Source organism: Haliaeetus leucocephalus, unplaced genomic scaffold, assembly GCF_000737465.1.
Source record: "Haliaeetus leucocephalus isolate CR32 unplaced genomic scaffold, Haliaeetus_leucocephalus-4.0 Scaffold101, whole genome shotgun sequence".
In the NCBI taxonomy this organism is placed as follows: Eukaryota; Metazoa; Chordata; class Aves; order Accipitriformes; family Accipitridae; genus Haliaeetus; species Haliaeetus leucocephalus.
In genome coordinates this window covers 2,930,622-2,950,312 of record NW_010972537.1, presented here as the reverse complement: position 1 = coordinate 2,950,312, position 19,691 = coordinate 2,930,622, and the positions used below count along the sequence as shown (strand labels likewise).

General features: G+C 48.5%; 1 protein-coding gene across 1 annotated transcript; it reads right to left on the bottom strand.

Moving 5' to 3' along the window:
- Window positions 1-542: 542 nt before the first annotated feature.
- On the bottom strand, window positions 543-18,837 carry CYTH4 (cytohesin 4). Its single transcript, XM_010585425.1, has 13 exons — window positions 18,609-18,837; window positions 12,643-12,725; window positions 10,206-10,306; window positions 9,887-9,950; window positions 6,937-7,055; window positions 6,481-6,561; window positions 5,703-5,815; window positions 4,988-5,136; window positions 3,190-3,301; window positions 2,658-2,734; window positions 2,233-2,304; window positions 1,234-1,388; window positions 543-909 (listed from the first exon to the last, which is right to left on the bottom strand). Exons 1-13 carry the CDS (start codon window positions 18,625-18,627, stop codon window positions 837-839), a joined length of 1,218 nt encoding a protein of 405 aa, XP_010583727.1. The 5' UTR covers window positions 18,628-18,837; the 3' UTR covers window positions 543-836.
- Window positions 18,838-19,691: the final 854 nt, after the last annotated feature.

The following is a 19,691-nucleotide window of genomic DNA, read 5'->3' as shown; positions in this document are numbered from 1 at the left end:
AACCTCTGTTGGGGAGCCATCAGCCAGGAGAAGAGCTAGTGTTCAGGTTTCTTCCCTAGGGAGACCTGTGGTGGGCTCTGAGTCACAAAACAGAGAGACAAAAGACCCAGAGCCGCTTCCCTGGTCCCACAGCCTCTCTACACTCAGTTACCCCTTATCTCCCTCTCCAACACCTTTAACTTTCTAAAACCTATGACTCAGTTACAGAGCAGGGACTTCCCAGGATTACAGCCCTCACAGCTATAGGAAGAGGTAGAGAGGGCTCTCTTCTGAACAGAGGGCTTCTTATCTTCCCTTGGCCTCTAGTTTCACAGTGAGGTCCTAAATATCAGTGGCCCTTTTTCCACAACCACTACACTTCTGTTTGTGGAAGAGAAACCACTGGGGCTTTTCTGCTCTGCAACTGACTGGACCATGCTTGGCTGCTCCAAGAGCATCTACATGGTTCCCCACACAAAAATACCCAGGCCTGGTTTGATAGCAGGAGGGGCTGGAGACATTCTGGAGACATTCTCGTGTCCTCTCAGATCCTGTCATACACGCCTGGGGCTATAGGGGAGAACCCAAAGGCCAGTTGCTGTTGAGCCTTTATGTTTGGTCATGGGAAATGCCATGACCGCAGTTCTGACAGTCCTCAGTGGATTGCGCCCTGCGCCTCTGCCTTCAGTTTGGAAAGGGAAGAAGCAAATCTGGCAAGTTTTCCTCTCAGTCATCTTCCTGCCAAGTGGGAGGCAGAGGGAACCAATGCTCCCAAATTTCTTCACTGGAAGAACCCAGCACGGGAGTGAAGTTGTCCAACAACTACATCTTCCTGCTGCCAGTGACCAGGTTAGGGCTCAGTTTTTGCTGGCAATCTTTTTCTTACGGGCAGAGACCAGATCATAGAAAGGATCCTGTGTGATGCTGGTCCTGGAAATAAACCGAAATAGGAGCAAAAGTAAGAGATTTAATGCTGGAGAGCAGCACAGGCAACCTAACTGAACTTGCACAGAGACACTACTCACCAAAATGTAAGACTGGAGATCTGCAGACCTACAGCACAGTATTTAGCTGTGGCTAGAGATTCTCCAGAAGGGACCTCAAAACTCTTCAAAGTCAAGAGGTACCACAGTTGCTAGACTGCAAACCTTTCCACTCCCCTTTTCAAGCTCTGGTAACCAAATAAACTGCATGACCAATTGTCCCTGGGGCTGAACAAGGGCAAGCTCAGGCCTCCAGTTCCAGTCTCCTCACCGTATTGCCTCAATCCACTCGTCACGTTCTGCTGGTGTGGCTGCTGAGATCTTATAGGACTGATGTTTGCCTTCAACCACCTTCCCATCCCCGTCCGTTTTGCAGGCTTTAATCTTCTGCCCTTTGCATTTGGGATTGAAGAGCTCAAAGCAGTTCTGTCAGAAAGGGAATAAAATGGAACTGTAGGGGAGGACAAGGTGGACCAAGGAGACTATGCTGCCTTCAACCATGGGTGACAGGCTCAGAGAGCTTCCAAAGGGGAGGAGAGCATTCTGTCTCTGAAATTCAACAGAGCCTTTCCTTCCCCACCCCAAGAACCCCCCTATGAGTTAGATCTCCAGGCCATCCCTCTTAGGTAAATACACCCTTCCTGTGAATGACTGGACACTAAAACAGGCTTTATGGAGAGGTGGAGCATCAACAGTTATCAGAAAACACCTTCTGGGATCTGTCACTCTGTTCCACTCATTAAGGTCTCTCCCCCTTTTAAGTAGATGAACCATCCTCTCTTCTGCCTGCCACCACACAGATAGAGGGCACTTTTCCCAGAGTGACGACAGATCAAAGAGCGGGTATCCACAAAAGATGCACAGACAAAGAATGTCACTTCCTGAGCAGGTTTCCTAACACCACAGCACTGTCTGGTCTACATGTGCTGTAACTCATTATGGCGAGTCCTGGGGAGACAAATTGAACCCACATCTCCTGGTGCAAAATGAGTAGGGAGTCAGCTGTGTGCACTGATCTCCACCCCCCCTACAAACACACATGAAAACATACAATACAGCCAGCCAAAGGACAGCTCAACGTTCACACCAGATCTTCCCTGGTAAAATACAATCATGTTTAGATACCATCATATTTAGATGGGGGCACAAGGCAGTTTGGAGTGGCACCTTCCCTCCAAGAAGCATGGTGAGGGTAGGGTGTGTGCACCCTCTCTTCCCTCTGACTGCCTGAAAGCCTGTGTTGGCAGAGTACCAAGCAATGGAGACTTACTGGCTTTTTGGGATCATCCACCTTCTGGACTGAGAGGTTCTCCAGGGGGATAATGCCCAAAGGTTCTTTGTCCTGAAGGCAGGAAACATGAATTAATACCCAGCATGCTCCCCATATCTATGCCACTTCTTAGAGCCTCTCTGATTTCCCAGCCGTGTGTCTTTGTGGGGGTGACAAGGAGAGGACACCGCCTCCATTTACACAACGGGGAGCTTAGGAGATCACAGCAATAGCTGCAGTGTCCAGCCTCTCCTCCTCAAGACCAGAGGTGAGGAAACAGCATAGGAGAGAAGGGAGGTCTGAGTTCAGTCTGGGAGTGTAGGATAGAAGGGAAGAGTTGCCTCCCACCCTCTGCTCCTCCCTGGCCCCTCAGAGGCTCGTAACCACCCAGGACACAGTTTCCCAACCAGGAGTTAAGCCTTTACCGTGGTATATTCAAAGTAGTACAGACAGTTATCGGTCAGAATGAACCAACGGCGTTTCCAGGTTTTCACACGTCCTCCTAAAGGCAGTGAGGTTCAAAAGGCATTAGTCACACATTTTGCTGTCCTTCATGCACACCCCCTGCCCCCCCAGTCTCCAGACAGGCACACACAGTCATACCCTCCCAGCTCTCCGTGTAGATCAGCCCCCAAGGAAGCAACCGTGGTGCTCATCGCTGATGTGGTGCCGTATGGTGGACACGCACACACAGGGAGCCAGTTTTGCTCTGATGGGGCTGAGAATGGGGAGGGGTGAGGGATATCTTTTTTTTAGTCCCTTTTTGAGCAGACAAAGCCTGCAGGAGCTGGGAGGAGAGAGCAGGCAGCTGGGATCGACGGCAGGTGTCAGCCTCACCCCACTGCAGCGGATGGGAGGGAAGGACAGCAGAGATGCTGGTGGGTTCCTGGGGGAGATTTGTGGTGGGAGGCAGGCAGGCGGGGAATTCAGAGGAGCTAGGGGAATCCTCCTCCTTACCTAGTTTCAGGAGCCAGCCCTCACGGTTAGGGTTGAAGAAAGTATGCGTGAGGTCGTTCCCATCATCCTCAGGTATGGAGAATGGCTCATTCTTTATGCTCTCAAACAGATTCTGCCCCAGAGCATTGATGGGGGAAAGAGAAAGAAAGAAAGAAAGAAAGAGATTTCTGGCAAAGCTTGTACAAAACTCTCCTAGGTCCAGCTGGTTCATCACTCTGTTTCCACAGGAGCAGGTGGGTGAATGGGGAGGGGAGTGGGAGATGAGCCCTGGGGGTACAGCAGCCCTCAGTCTATACCTCACAGGGCCTCAAGGGGGATCGCCGGCTCTTTTCTGCATCCTGTGTCCAAAAAAGAGACCCAATCTGGAAAGTCACAGACACAAAAGTGTGCACCCATAGAGTGCAGTGACCAAACCCAGCATGTCACACGAGTGCCGCTGTGAGTAGTACAAAGGCACATGGGGGACACACACACACGACACGACACGGCAGAGACTGCAGCCCCATTTAGGCCCTGGGTTTGTGGTGCCAAACACTCTGCTGAGAACTTCTATATAGAGACCAACACACACATCTACATGACCACAAGGAGGCACATTTCGTAGAACCAAGGCTTTTGCAGAGGGACACAAGGGTGACATTCATAACAGCAGTGACAGGGAGGCAGGTTACTAGCTTTCAAGGGATACAAAAATGTTGCTCACATCATTGGATTTGCTATCATTTATTACACAAATCCGAAGCCAAGAAAAAAAATGAAACTACAGGCTCCTGCAACTTCCCTCAAATTGCCTGCAAGAAATGACACTCTGGAGAAAAATCTAAAGCCTTCACCCTGAGGGGATGATTCTTAGCAAACCCAAGTGTGGGATGTAGGCAGCCTCTTTGACACAAGTTATTCTCCCCAGGTTGGTTGGGTAAAGCTAGACACATGCAGGCAGGCTGCCTCATAGGGCAGGTCCCATGGTTGCTGAGCCTTCGGGAAAATGGTAGCTCCAGCTTTGCTAATGGATGCTTCCCCTGTCTCTGTCTCCCCCGTGCTGCATCTTCATTTTCTGGGATCAGAGACACCACGGACCTGCTGAGAGCTTTACAGATGGTGGATGAGATGCTGGAAGAGGCCCTGACAGTCATTTGGGACTTGTTGGTTCTACTCACTCAAAGCTATATCCTGGTGTAAGAGAGGTCAGGCACTGGTGTCCTGACTGATGGGCACACTGGTGTCAGCTGAGACATTTACGTATGAACAAGGGAAAGGGATTCATAATCTGGGCCACGGTGACATTGTCTCACACACACAGAAACACACAAGAAACAGACAGTCCCCTTGGGGGCTGGGACTTTCAAAGCTGGCCAAAAGAGTCAGGTGCCCAGCTACCTCCCAGCGAGGTGGGTGTCCTGTTCACACAGCTTCGTGCCTACATGACACACAGACGCCCGCAGCTCATGTCTTCCTCTCTCACACAGTTACAGTATCTGTTCCTCTCTTACACGGACACACTTAAAAGCACAAACTTTCTTAAACTGATACTGCTGTTCCCTGAATGTCTTCAGCCCTGTCTCTCTTGCTCCATGTCCTCATCAACAAGCGTGTGTGCAGCCCCTCTCCGAAGCAGTTTCCACATTTTCCAGCTTTGCTTTTGTACATACTGCCCTCTTTCCTCGCGCAGCCCTTCCCCTTGTATGGCAGAAGGTCAGTAGACCTGTATGACACTGAGACCTGTGGACCTTTGATTCTCAGTGGACCCCAAACCAGAGAGAAAAGAGGGACTGATGAGAAAAATGGGAGGTCTTCTTACCTTTAAGAGCTCTTCTGGCAGGTCCTCTCCATTGTCAATGCCTTTGTTGATGGATACAAACCTTTCAAAGGGGGTTTTGTCTTTCACATTGGGGTTGTGCAGGCTGGTGTTAAGCATGATGATAGAGAAGGAGAGTATATAACACGTATCTGGCAACAAGAAAGAAAACCAGGATGGGTGGCACTTGTCTTAGAAGGCAGATCAATCCACACCCTAACAGGCAGCTTGGTTTCCAGTCACTGGAGAACAGCGTCATCCTCTCAGCTGTAGGAGGAAAAGGGAGATATCCCCTCTGCTAGGAGAAAGAGGGACAGAGCTGATCCCCTGTATGGAGGTGATTCCATCCCCTCAGGTTAATGGGGCAAGTCGGGTAGATCTGGTCTGATAATGGCTCTGCCAGCAGGAAAGCTTCTACAGACACATGTCTGTCATTGCTATCCTTGCTGTGATGAGGTATATACCTCATGTGGGGCTGGGAGCACTTCTCACGTCTATTGCCCATGGGGATGGACTGGGGCACAGTAGCACAAGGAGGACTGAAGACCCTCAGCCTACTGAAAAGCTTCACAGGAACTGGGCTACCTCCTTCATCTTAAGGGCAAACATCCACACTTCCAAGTGATGACCTCTGTGCTTTGTGAATGGAAAAGGATGGCTCCTTTCCCTAGCAAGCAGTGGAGCTCAGCTTTACAGGCCTTCTTCTCCCCATAACTACCTGTGGACTGGAATACTCCAGGGTTACACTTGCAGTACCAGTTGGCAAAGGCCTCCATCATCCGGTCAATCTTCTGCGCTTCCCCAGGCAGCCGGAAGCTCCATAGGAACTGTCTGTCAGGAGCAGCATGCCAGAGAATTAGTCAGATTGGGTGCAAGGGACATTCATCCCTTCCCTCAACCCGTGGGACACTGGGAAAATAAAAGAAGTCATCCCATCAGACTGGGAAGACAACACAGTGCATGAAGCAGGAGCTCTGCTCCTCTCTCCAGAAATTGCCTGAGGTCATCAGCCTCAAACACCCTAAAAGCTGGAAGCAGAAGTAAGCATCCTGGAAATCATGGCTCCTCTTCCCTAATGAGTGCCCTGCAAGGCAGCAGAGACATCAAGACTCCTGCCAAGAGGCTGGCCTATAAGAAAACAAGATGCCCTAAGACAGAGTCACTTTGTCACTGACAGAACGGACACTGTGGACAGACATGTTTCCCAGTGCAAAAAATAACTTGCCCCATCCCTCTAGCCATTGAAGCCACAGTGACCCACTTGGCTTTTCCCATCTTCTCTGCACATGGCCAGTCCAGTCAAGGGGCCATGAAAGAGTTCCCCCAGGAAAAGGTGTTAACACCTCACGAAGCAACAGTCTTGGAGCAAACACATGCAGCAGGGCCTTGGGAAGCCCCATTTCAGGCCAGTAAGGCTTCACAACCTTCCTGGGGGGTAAGACCCAGTGGCTGAGCAGGCTCCTGCTCCTTCTCTTGCGTCCTGCATGGTCACTCACCTCAGAGCCTGCACCAGGTTGAGGTTGGCGAACTGGTGACATGCCACAAAGGCTTGGAGGATCTGAATGTTTGTGGGGTCCCTGGGAGAGGATAGAGGGAAAAGTTCAGAAGACAGCTTTGACCCTGCTCAGTTTTGATGCCCTTTGGCGTGACAACATGCACCCAGCTCCATTCCAGCCTTCACTTCCCCTCTGACCAACAAGAAGCCAAGATGCACACTCTTGTCTGGGAAGACTGACCCCATTACAGGCAGGAGAAAAGGTAGCCCATACAGCCAGCCTTAGCCACACTCCAACCTCCGGGGTGTACTGCCCACCCAGCCCACTGCAGTTTGAGCTGTGTTCAGTCTTGGCACCCGACCGAGGTCTGCCAGGGGTCATCTGAAATGGTAGTTGAAAGGGGCCAGGCAGGACAGGGCATCCAAAGGACCTCCTCATCCTGGCTGGGTTGCTCACCTCCCACCCAGGTAATCCCCAATGGCTGTCTTGTTCAGGCCTTCACCCTTGTGGAGGAATTTGGCAATCTCCTGCAGGTCTGAGGACAATACCTGCTGCTCAATCAGGTACTGGATCCCCTGGGGGAGGAGAAGCAAGACAGTGAGGTAAGACAGCTCTGTAGGACCCCAACACTGCTATCAGCCTTCCTTGGCTTTGATGATGTTGCCTCCTCTGTTGCTCCCCAGCCCCTTTATGGGAGACCACAGCCATGTCCCCACCCTTATTCCATCCCTCTTCATCCACCATGGTGGGTCAATACCACTTCTATTTCATGCTTAGATTTGGATAAATGTTTCACTGGGATGGAAACTCAAGTAAACAAAAAAGGGCAATGTAAGTTAAAAGTCCAAAAAGGGAAAGTCAAATAATTCATTTTAACATTTTCAATCAAAATATCTTAGTGTTCTGTTCCTAAATGTCATTTTTTTCCCAAATTAACTTAAAGAAAAAAATGTTGTTTGAAAGAAGACATTATAAAAAAATGTACTCAGACAAAAATATGGGCTTGAGACAACTTAAAATTATTTTTTTCCTGAATATTCTTCTATGCCACAGAACACAGAAGTCTGCAATCTTTTCAGCTCCATCTTCCCCAGCCAGTAAGGATGGAATATGTTTTTTAAGGGATATAGATGGTCTGAGTTTGGCTGTGCAAAGAGACAACATCCTATTTTAGAGGGAATTTCATGATTTTCAAAGTCACAGAAAGTTGAGGTTTTGTTCAGATTCTTAACAATATCTAAAACCACTGCAGCTCTCCAGACCACATTGCAATTCTCCTCACAAAATACAATAAAGGAATGAAAATTGTTTTAGATCCGTCAAAATGTTCTACTTCAACAGAATCAATTCACTTTGCCTTGTAATATATAAGAAACTATTTCTAAAATGCCCCAAAGAAAAAGCAGTTTCAAAAGGAGAAATTGAAACATTTGTGAGATTTTTCCACACTATTTTCCCTTCTTTTTCCCCAGACAGAACTTTGGTAAGATCAATTTAATTTTTGTAAAGCATTGCTGTGATGATGGGGCTCCATTTTCCAGAAGAAAATGTTTCTCCCAAAAGGTTTTGTTCAGCCAGATTCCTAACGCTTATGTCCACTAGCTTCAGGAACTTGCCCTGAGATCTTGGAAGTAGGAACTCATTTAAAGTATATCAGCACTGCAGGGGTGAAGTGTAACCTTAGCAAGGAGGGGCAAAGAAAGTTCCTTGCATTGCAGCTACCTCTCAGCATGTAGCAAAAGGGAAGCAATAAACAGACATCTGCATAATTGTCCTGGTTTCAGCTGGGATGTAGTTAACTGTCTTCCTAGTAGCTGGTACAGTGCTATGTTTTGAGTTCAGTATGTGAAGAATGTTGATAACACTGATGTTTTCAGTTGTTGTTCAGTAGTGTTTAGACTAGAGTCAAGGATTTTTCAGCTTCTCATGCCCAGCCAGGGCACCTGACCCAAACTGGCCAACAGTGTATTCCATACCATGGGACGTCCCATCTATTTTAGGAACTGGGAAGTGGGGGGGCAGCGATTCGCCGCTCGGGGACTGGCTGGGTGTCGGTCGGCGGGTGGTGAGCAATTGCCCTGCGTGTCATTTGTACGTTCCAATCCTTTATTACTACTGTTGTCATTTTATTAGTGTTATCATTATCATTATTAGTTTCTTCTTTTCTGTTCTATTAAATCGTTCTTATCTCAACCCCAGAGTTTTACTTCTTTTCCTGATTTTCTCCCCCCTCCCACTGGATGGGGGGGAGTGAGTGAGCGGCTGCGTGGTGCTTAGTTGCTGGCTGGGGGTAAACCACGACAATAATATAGGCACATAGTTTAACATTTTGACCCGGGCTGATCAGCATTGAACTAATAAAGCTAAACTGGTTTGGGGTCAGAGCTAGTTCACATATTTCTGCACAGCATAGCAGAGTGCCACAGCGAGAGATCCCTCTAGGACCTCAAACCAAGGTCAAACAGAAAGGCAAAATGGAACCTGCTCTCACGCAAGGCTGTAAGTCCCGGTATCACTGCTCTAAGACAGCTCCCACTGGCAGAGGGATGTCCAGGGGACTGGCAAGCACTCCACCTGTGGTGGGGATACTGGGGAAGGCATCTTGAGGGTCTCAGCAGGGCAGAGGAGGAGGCATGAAAAGTTGTCACTCAGACGAGCAGCCACGCAAGATGCTAGCTGTGGTGGTTAGCTGCTGAGGAGCAACTGTTCAATCGCAGCTTGTGGTTTTCCTTACAGAGTGCAAAAATAATCGTTCATCAGTGAGGAGGAAGGAAGAGGAAACTGTCTTTCTCACATCTTCTCTACTTAATCATGACAATTTGAGAGCTTTCTGCAGAGGCATGAAGGTTTTGGTGTCTGGACCTCACTGGTCGGAGTCCCAGAAAGTGGAAAACCTGGATTCACTCCACAGTCCATCCAGTACTACCAAAACCAAAACGACTTCCAAAATGACAGAGGCAGCTTGTCCTCTTCTGTTCTGAATGAGCCAAGGAACCTGACACACTCTCAAAACTTCTCACCTTCTTCTTACTTCATCCTCCTCCATCCCACTATGGCCAACTCTCAGCCTCTCACAGGCAAGAAGAGCTGGGCTGAAGGAGGCTTGGCTCTCCTGACACATTGGCAGTGTTAAACCATCCTCCCTTTATTTCTCTTAGTTTTGGGTGGCATCTGATGGGATGGCCTATAGGCACATGATGGGGGGGAGGCAACACAGTTTGATCACATCAGAAGACCTTATTCAGGGACAGGATGAAGGGTGCTACTAACTGGAAGCCTAACTGGAAACCAGCCCCACAGTCCCATGCCATAGTTCCTTTGACATGGGTGGCTGCAAGTGGACCAGTAGCCAAGAGAAGCTTTTCCTCCCAGCTTTCTCCTCATAGGTAGAATGAACAAATCCTACCTTTGCAGGGTCCATGTTGAATTTCTTCCTGCCCAGGGACAGTTTATCCTTCTGTGATAGTTTGCTGCAAACGCGAAGAAGGAAAGTCAAACTTGGAATAAAGGGCCATGTTTCAATTCACTCACAAGGTAACTCAGATATCGCAAGAACAGGTGTCTGACTATCTAGGAATAAAGAGAAATCTCACAGCAGAAAAGGGTATTCCTGGCCTCATTTCCCTGTCTTTGTTGTGATCCAAATCCATTCAGTGGCTTTTTGTTTTCTCAACATCAAGACAGAGAGTTCGTAAAAAAAGAAATACCCATCATGTCCCACTTGCCTGGTCTGCTCCCCAGGATTATTGTCTGCCTCTTTCCTCTTCTCTGCATTTTGGAAGCACTCAATTTCCGCAAACACTTGAGCAATCTCTTCCTTTAGCTTCTGCAAAAGAAATATCAGGAGGATGAAGGCGATGGAGGGAAAACCAGCAGACACATACAGAGCATCTCTTACTTCTTCCCTCAATCACAGGAGAAGGACTGGTCAGATGGTCACAACAGCCAAAGATGTCTATGAAATGGGCACTACTCTGGGGTGACCCTGCTGGATTCCAGATGAAAACAATGGGAGAGAGGGGCAGAATGAAGTTCTCAAGTCTGTTGTCAATCAAGGCTGGAAAAACAAGCTTAGCCAGTGGGGAGGGTGTCAGAGAACATACCCCAATGTTGATTTCAGTTCCTCAAACAATGTCAGATGTGAGACTCCTTCCATCATGCCCATTTCCTTCTAGCTTTTATTTTGCATAGCCATGCTACACATCCAGGAAAGGGGAAGTGGAACCAGTAGCTGTGAGGTCAATATGAACCTGAAGTGGCCACATTGTGAAACACAGAGTTTTTAACATACCTATCATTCAAATACCATTGAGCAGATACCTGTCTTTAGGTGGAGAAAGAAGAGAGAAGGAGTAAAAGAGAGTAATCACTGCCAAATTTAAAAAAAAAAAAAAATCAGTTGTAGAATTCCATTTCCTTTAGGCCCATGGCAGACCATGGCCTTCTTGGCTGGATATTCCGTGTTACCAAGGAAATGAAGATGTCTATATCTCCTTGCTTCCATCCTGCAGTTACAGTCCTCCTCAGAGCCAGAGGGCATCACAGCTCTCTTCCAGGAATCACCCAAATTCTTCCCCATACAAACCAGAATTGGCAGGGGAAGAAGGGTTGTTTTATGACAGATCTTGTCTCAACAAGGGGCGAGGATATGGCCACAATATGCACGCAGAGACAGAAACTGAAGTTCTCCAATATCCCATAACTTAAAAGAGCTTCTGGATTTCAGTTTTGCTCTGGCCTTCATTCTGTTGAGCTTCATCAGTCTCCAGAGGTGGGACTATACCTTCCTAAGCTTTAGGTATTGCATAAATGTAACAAAGCTGTGATCTTAGCTCCTGAATTTCAAATGTTTATCAGTTTTGTTATTTTATTCACTGCTGTCTTTTGGCAGTGTAACTGGCAAGTCGAGACCCATCCTCTCCCCTCCTCCCTCTCACCCCACCAGACATCCCCCCAAGTCTTTGTGTTAACGGGTATTGCTTGATACTTTCTGAAGAAATCCACCTGGGAAAATGTCTCTAGTTCTAGGTACTCTTTCACCTAAACTCATCCTGCTCCACTGGGCAATGTATACCCCATTAGTTAACGGCTTTGGGATTTAGAGTACGGGTCTGTGTAGTCTAGCAGCTTTTCTCTGTCCATAGTGGGTAAAAAATGTAACATTCCTATTCAGCTATCCTGCCCCCTACAGTGCCCATTGCCTATTCTGAAAACTGAAGAGATAAGAACCACACATAAGCAAACCACATGCACATACATTTGTAGCCTGTTTTGCAAGAAGAGACAAGACACCATTCTGATTCGCAGTGGAGATGGTGACTCTGGAAGCCTGAGAAGTAATAAGTAGTTTGGGTTATTCTGTTACTCTATGCAAGGAAGTATTGCACCTACTCCCCAGGCATCTGGACATCTTCATGTTGTGGGAAAATCAGTGCAAGTCCAATGAATCAGTGCAATAAGGTCTCTCAAATGGGAGACGACATTCCACGATGGTGGAGGCAGAACAGAATAGAAAGTGTAAAGCACCATGCATGTCTGCGATGCAATATTACTGACTTTGAATCTGTCACTTTCAGACATCTTAGGAGTCAGTGGAGAAATGTTTGTGTCTGCTAAAAGAAAAGAAGAAAAGCAAGTTCAACCATGGAAACTTGTGTGGTAGGTCCTGCCATCACACCTCTCTAAAGAGACAAGATCCTTCGTGGAGGACTTGTTAGAGGTCCACAAACCAAACAAAAGTTTGATAAACACAGGGGGATGTAGCAGGTAACTAGGACGGATACGTCATTAGCGGGTAATCAGTAATTAAAAATAATCACAAATGCTGAGCCAGATCCCTGCCAGTATGACTTAGTAAAGTCACACTCAATCCTAATATGCAGTCCCAGCTCATCCCTGCTAATGAGCTGACCAGTCTTTCTCAAAAATCCCATTAGGGTAGTTGATGACTCCTGCAGCAGAGAGTACCACAGGTTGGATGCACACTGGTGGCAAATATGCCAGGGCAGCCTGAAGTTCTGAATTCAAGTTGGATCATGCCAGAGCAAACGTCTCCTGTGCAGGAGCACTTCTTCATGGCCTGGACTGTTACGTGAAGATGCTCCTTGGTGAAGACAGTTTTGAAAAGGCTAGGCAGAACAGGAGGAACAGGATGGTCCTTACCTTAATGTCCTCCAAAAGCTCCTGTCTGTGCTGCCTGATTGTCTCTATTTCGGCCTCTTCAGCCTCACTCAAGTCAGTTGACCCTGGAAGAGCAAAGATGCTTGTGAGAATAGCACTGTGGCCAACATATCACACGAAAAGCTCCCTCAGCCTCTCAGCGCCTATCCTCTCCTAGGGTCATGCCCCAGCAACTCTGATTTCTGTGTTTTAGCATCTGTATTCCCTGTTGTTGCAGCCACTGCACCTCAGCTTTTCCCTGCAAATGGTTCTCAGTCCAGAGCGAGCAGCACAAACCCATATAGTCCTCCTAGCAGCCAGCTGCTGTGCTGATAGCCCTCTGATCTAACCCTGTAGCAATCCACCCCACCTACTCAACTGATTTTGCTCACCATGAGCACAATGAAGAGGTCTTACCAAATGCTTTTTGGTGGTTTTTACGTCAGTCATCTTTACGTGCTAAAAAGCTGTGACCTAAATACTTCATCTCCATCCAAACCTCCCATGAAGAGCCACTGGCTTCATGGATAGATCCACCACAGCTAGTGTCAGAAATGGCTTAAGAGAGAGAATCAAGGTTTTTCAAGTTTGAGGGCAGGATCTGGGGGGATGAAAGCCTTGCTGAAGAAGGAGCATCTGTGGGAGGCTGTTCTATGGACTACAGACAATGCAGAAATATGAGTAGGCTTCCTTGTCATGTACAGGAAGTTAAATAGATACCAGCAGAGCCAAGGCAACCACAAAATGATTCATAAAAGACTTAGAAGAATTGGGGTGACAGCACTGGTGCTAAATATAATCCAGGTGAAGCACAGCCTCTTCAGCAAGGAGAAAGAGGAGGCTGCAGCCCTAGAGAGGCAAAGCAGATGGTGAGCCCCAGGAAAAAACCAAGGGGCTCACACAAGGCTGAGAGCACTGGAGCTCCTGGGAGGTCACTGCAGAACTTGCAGACAGGGTCCTTGCTGCACCTAAACCAAAGCTTCCCTAGGAAGCTAGGTCAGGTCACTGGATGCCCTGCTCCACTGTTTCATAAGCCAAAATCCCCTGGGCCTCCTGTCTTCCTGGAAAAAGGGGAAGTAGTACCAGCTGCCTTGGAAATTCTCTTAGTGTGGATCTCACATGCAAAACAACTGCTATAAATATGAGTGGGGAAAAAGGGGAAGGAACTAGCCAAGACAGACAGAAGGAAAAGGGGACAAGGGCAGTTATCTCAGAGCTTACATGCTTCTTTCCTGTCATGGCCGCAACAGCTCAGAGAGATCTGCCTTACCCGATCCTAATCTTCCCCCCATCCTCCCAGCTGGTTGGGTTTCTCTGTGCTAAGTCTGTCCTATCACTCTTCTCAGGCTGCAGCCTCTCTCCTGCTGTTTTCAAGCATTGCATTCCCTGGGGAGAGGCTGCTGAGCCTCTGGGAGGAAAGCACTGGGCAAGAAGCCAGCATGAAGCCAGGGCTGGGAAGGACCCATGTCCCCTCCCAGCTCTGCGAGCAGCCCTCCTGAAGAGCTGAAAGCTGATTGCTGAAGCTGGTCAAGAGGGAAAGAAAACCTGTGGCATCCAGCAGCTCGCAACAGCCAAATCTGTATGTGAGGGGAAAACAAATAAACAAACAAGCAAGCAAGCAAGCAAGCAAGTAAACCAAAACCAACCAACCAAAAAGAAACAACAACAACAACAAGCCCCCCCCCCCCATGCAGTGGCTTTGCTGCTTGTTAGGCGGGTTGCTGACTTCCCCTTGAATGTCAATCCTGCGTTTGTGAGCGGTGCTTGGGTCTTTCAGCTTACTTTATGTCTCCTGCCATTCTAGCATCTGCAGGAGGTGAGGCCAACACCTTGGTCCCCTCAGCTTTATCTCTCTCACCCCTATGGGGTCTTGTAATTGTGGAATCACTGTGGTGATTCCTTGACAAATTATCACTAAGACCCTTTGTCTTGTATTTCTTTCCACAAAAGCACCGTAGCAGAACATACCTGAGGAACCTTCTCTTCCCCCACCCCATCAGCAAAGTCTGTGGTGTGGCTGGTTGCTTTGCTTCAGTTGTTCTGTGTCTACTGAAGCAGCCTAAAGCACCTCAAAGAGATATGAGGCTCCCAGAGGACACCATCTCACCCACATGATCCCCACCATGACTGTAAATAACTCAGTCCCCGTTCCTCCTGAACATCTGAAAACCCCAAGTCCTGAGTGATTTATCTGTCCAGTTTGTCAGAATGAGAAAAGTGTGGGAAGGACTGTGTGTGTGGGGACGGCGGGGGAGAAAAAGCGTACAAGTCATGGAGAAGGGGAGGGAATCAAGGGATAAAAAAATAGCAAAAGGTGACATAGTAAGTTAAAAAATGGATGGATCAAATTTTCAGAGCACCTTAGACTGAGCTGCAGAGAGGGTCCTTGTAAGGTTTCCTAAGTTTCCTAAGCAGCTGAAGTCCCTGATTGCCTTGGAAAATAATTCTGAGGTCAGCACCTACATGTTACTCTGCTTCCCTAACAGACAGCGTAATGCTCTGCTCAAGGCTGTTCTGAGGCCATTCATCAATGTTATTGCACACATTGGGGTCTACAGTTAGGGGCAGCGAACACAAAAGGCTTGTTTGGGGAAACGTCCACAGAAAAGCAGCAAAGGCAGCAGAGGCAGCTGGGCAAGCAGCAGACGAGATAATGAGAGCAGGCTGTTTTGCCTTTCCTTCCCTCTCCACATTGAGAATGAGCGGAGCTGGCAGGAGAGGGACACTCCGAGTGACACACTGCCTGGCTCACTCCAGACCTTTGCAATGGCAGAGGGAATTCATCCCTGCACTAGGGGACTGAGGAACAGCTTCAGCCTCGTCAAAAGCCTCAGTACCACCAAGTTCCACTTCCCTCTAGGGCTAGGTCAGGACACAGATGAAGCATAGCCCTGGTCAGGGTTCTCTGCACAGGGGGAAATCTCACGCCAATGAAGAACACCCCACGAAAAGACCCGCAGGTTTCAGGGGGATGCTGTCAGTCAAACCAACACTGAAGTCTTCCAGTTCAGACACAAGACATTAAAAAACTGGCTAGCATCCTCTCCAGAGAGGACATGAAGTTGCTGCTTGGAATTTATTTTCAGAGAGCAGATGTTGAAAGGAAAGCACATCAGCATCACATTTGTGGGGCTTACACCTTCTCTTGAGATTGTTTCCCCAGTCTCAGGGCAGACACAGATAGAAAGACCTGCCAGTTCTTTGTGAATTTCCCAGTCTTGTATTTTTAGTGCTGTCGCTCAAAACAGAACACAGACTTCAATTCCAATTGTGGTGACTTACGCCCTCAGCCTCCCCATCTGGACGGCAGGTCAGAGTTACCCAAAAGCCTGGGTACTCAGATGGCCAGCAGAGTATTGTGTTTGCTGGTCTCACTTCCCATTGCAAAGGGCTGTGCAGAGCCGTCCGGGTGCTAAGTGAGGCTTTCAATCCCAAACAAAAGCATACGACTAGGAAGATAGCTTTTGGAGCACAGAGGTAAGTGGGCAGTGACTACCCAGGAGAGCTGGAAGGATGGACTGCAGAAACAGCAGAGGAGGGTTATGAAGAATGACTGCATCTGTAGCACTGTTACAGACCATCCATGTGCTACCCACCCACAGTATAACAGCAGAGGTTCAGCTGGCCCATTTGCAAGTCAATGTAGGGTTCTGAGTGTGGCTGCTAAAGGGTTTGGGCACCTCCACCCATGGCAACACACAAGCAGAGCAGCCTGATGGGCACCTTCTTGCCTGGATGAGACTGTCTGATGGAAGAAGTGAAATTCCTTTTCTTTTTTTGATATGGCTGCTGAGTCATTTCCAGCACAGACCACCACCTCCCCAGCCAGGTTCCAGGCTAGTACCAGGCAGATACCAGGAAGCTTTCCAGCTCCTCAATTTCCTCCAGCCCAATCTGCCTCCCTCCTGCAGCCACTCCACAGTTCTCTTCCAGTTTGTGTCTGAAGAAATTCAACACGGACCTCACACAGGTTTAATTTGCACACTCCGGCTATGGGGGGAAAGGTGTGAAGAAGAATTTGTGTTGTCTCCCGGTCCCCTTATCCCACAAGTCAACTTACAGCAGTCAGGATAGCTTCCAGGCACTTTTGCCTGTGGCTCTCACCCTACACATCCTAGCACATGATACCATGGTACAAGTCTGCTCTCCCATGTTTCACACACCCAGCTCAAGGATTTGGCATACTGGCTCTGTGGCCTCACCCAGACAGTCGCTAGAAGGTCCTGAAGGAAGCTGGAAGAGGACATCCACTGCAGGGAAAGCAGCCTCCCCACAGACACATGTCTCATCTGCACACAGCGGTGGCAGACAGGTACCTAACAGGACCATTGCACCTCCAGGTAGGAGTGACGCCAGGAAAAGGTGTATGTGCATTTCTGACCTTCAGGAAAATCATGCCACAACCGAGCAACTTTAAACACATCCAGTGCTCTAAAGCTCACTGGAAAACTGCATCTGGCGGCAGCCTTGGCTCCCAAGGTAGAGCAGCATCAAACCAACCCACTTTCCCACGCAGCGGTGAAGTGACAGGCTGGGACTGAGCAAAGACATCAGTCAGAACCAGCACATCTCTTCAGGCAGTGCCTAGCTCCCAGCTCTGCCTCCAGCCAGAGCTGAGCAAACCCACGTCGTCCCTGAGCAGGAGCTCATTGTGCTATTGCAGTGTGTAACTTTAAGACATAATTAACTCAGTAACACATAACTTGAGTGAATGACTGTGTCCGACCATCAGTGCTGAGAGCCTCAGTTTCTGTGGAAAGCACATCCCAATATAAGTAGTGAAACATGAGGTACCCCCCCCCCCCCCCCCCCGCTTGTCCTGCAGAAGCTTTGTCCACTGTTGCTTTCAGGTGGGGAGGGCTGGGTGATCCGATGGGATCCACCTTCACCAACATTCATAGCCAGATGCTGGCAACAGCTCAGCTCCCATAGGTCCCACCAATTTCCCTGACAAGCAAGGCTGCTTTGCGGTTTGAGCGTGCCCTTTCCTTGGCTACCCACCTAGGACCGGGCACTGCTTTTTCCCTTCACTCTGTGCTCTATATCCTATATGCAAAAGCCTGTGAGGACAGGGAGTCAGACAAAGCAGGGCCAGTGCAAGATGATCCCTTTTCTTCCTGGCCCTTGTTCAGGCTGTTCCTATTCGGCTCTCCCTATCTGCTGCCTTTGCACAGACACACACTCAGAGCTTCCTCAGCCAGAGGCTAGAAACGTTCAGTCTGGCAGGATGCCTTTCCCTGCTGAATCCCAACCACTTTATTTACCACCTGCTAAAGTAGGAAATAAAACCCAAGATCTCTCTCAGTTCCTCAGATGTGGCTTATCTCTGCCCCCCCGCCCCCAACATCTGCCTTTTGAGATTATTTCAGGACCAGGCAGGCCCACCTGCAGGTCACTTGGTGTTGGTAGAATCCAAATACAGTCATTTACCTTTAACATGGATATACACAAGAGATGCCCCAGTACCAAAAAGCCTTGCAAGCATGTTGCACTGGGATACCCAACTGCATGAGAGGCTCCTCAAAGGCAAACCAGCTCCTGGGGGCTGTAGGGAAACGCCGCTGAGGAGCTTGCAAGCCATGCTAGAGTTGCATGAAGAGAAGCCAAAGCTTATAGGTGCTCATCCCAAGTGTCACATATACCCTTGATACCCCTGAGTCAGTTCTCAGCTCAGGATCACCAGCACAAGCAGTAGACACTCTCAGCACAAAGGCCATTCAAATCAGTGGGAAATTTCTCCAATGTGAAAGGAGTTTCCTTACGGGAGAGCAAGTAAGAAGAAAACCATGCCTAATGCAGAAGGCTGGCAAGCAATTAACTGCACCACCAGGGATCTTCCACCACCTCATTCCTCCAGCCACCAGCTGCAGCATCCACTCTAGCTGCTGGGATTTCACGGTGTGCTCTGCCCCCTCAAACTGAGCGCACAGCCCCCACAGAAAACAGGGCAAAAGACAGTCAAGGCTTACCAGCAGGACAAAAGTCCATCCTGCAGAGTGCAATATATTTTCAAGAGAAGTGTTGCTCCTCCTTGCCTTCTGCTTGTTCAGATGCTTCACAGAACTGAAACGACTTGGAGCCAGTGACCAAAATCGCAGCAGCATTGGGGGGCGGGTTGCCCTCTGACTCCACCCTTCCTCTCGTCTTCCCTCTGACCACATCTCATGAGTTTGCATCAGTGAAGGAAACTGTACGTGCGTACCTCTACGAGCTAACGGGGGCTCCTTGGCTACTTCTGAAATGCAAATCCACAAATGCATTTCCATCCCAGCAGCTTTTTAGGGGAATCTCCGAGCACACATCTCTGTTTGAGGGGACTGAAATGAGCAGTGAGAAGCTGATAGTACTTTGGGCTTTTGTCTGAGATAATCCACGGAGAGAGGGGAGAAAAAAGGAAGTTCTTGATTCAGAAAACCCATCTGATTCGGGAAGTGGTTTCATTTTAAAGGAAAGATTCTTCCTGTGTTAATTCTGCAGCAAGCAGTGGGGAGATGAATCCTCCAAAAGTGGAGGATGGTTGATGGAAGGGAGAAGAGAGTCTTTTTCTTCTTTTCCCTCCCTCACTGCCCACTAAGTGACTTCTACTCTAAGTCTTGCTCCTTTTTTTCCCCACTAACAAACTGCTTTTCTTGGGAAGCCTTGTAAGGATGGTGTGAATTGAGGAGGAATGAAGTCCTCTCAAGTTTAATGGTATTCCTGCTGGTAGGAGAGCTGGCATTAGCAGGACTGTTTTGAAGGCACTTGTGCTGCTCTGTTCATCTGCGAGACAGGTGCTTTTTTTCCTCCATTCCCTCCACACAGCCCCAGAAGACTGTACACTTCCCCTTGAGTTGTATTTGGTTGCCATGTGATTTATGTGGTAGACTTCTGATGTAGGCAATGTAAGGAAAAAGAAGCATGCAGGAAAGCACCATGTCAGAGCCAGAAGAACTGGTGATTGAATAAATAGGTCAAGGTAAAATTCAAACCAGGTGTGATGCCCAAACAGGGCTCTTGCCTCCTCTAGCGGGACTGAAGCTGTAGAGGGATGGCTCCTCTCCATGCGTGAACAC

Bases quoted from the DNA above. Each gene is read 5' to 3' on its own strand.
- CYTH4 (XM_010585425.1), bottom strand. The intron at 5,816-6,480 runs GTGAGTGACCAT...TGCTCCTGACAG, and splicing joins AACCTGGTGCAGGCTCTGAG to ACAGTTCCTATGGAGCTTCC. The intron at 2,735-3,189 runs GTAAGGAGGAGG...CACTGCCTTTAG, and splicing joins GGGCTGGCTCCTGAAACTAG to GAGGACGTGTGAAAACCTGG.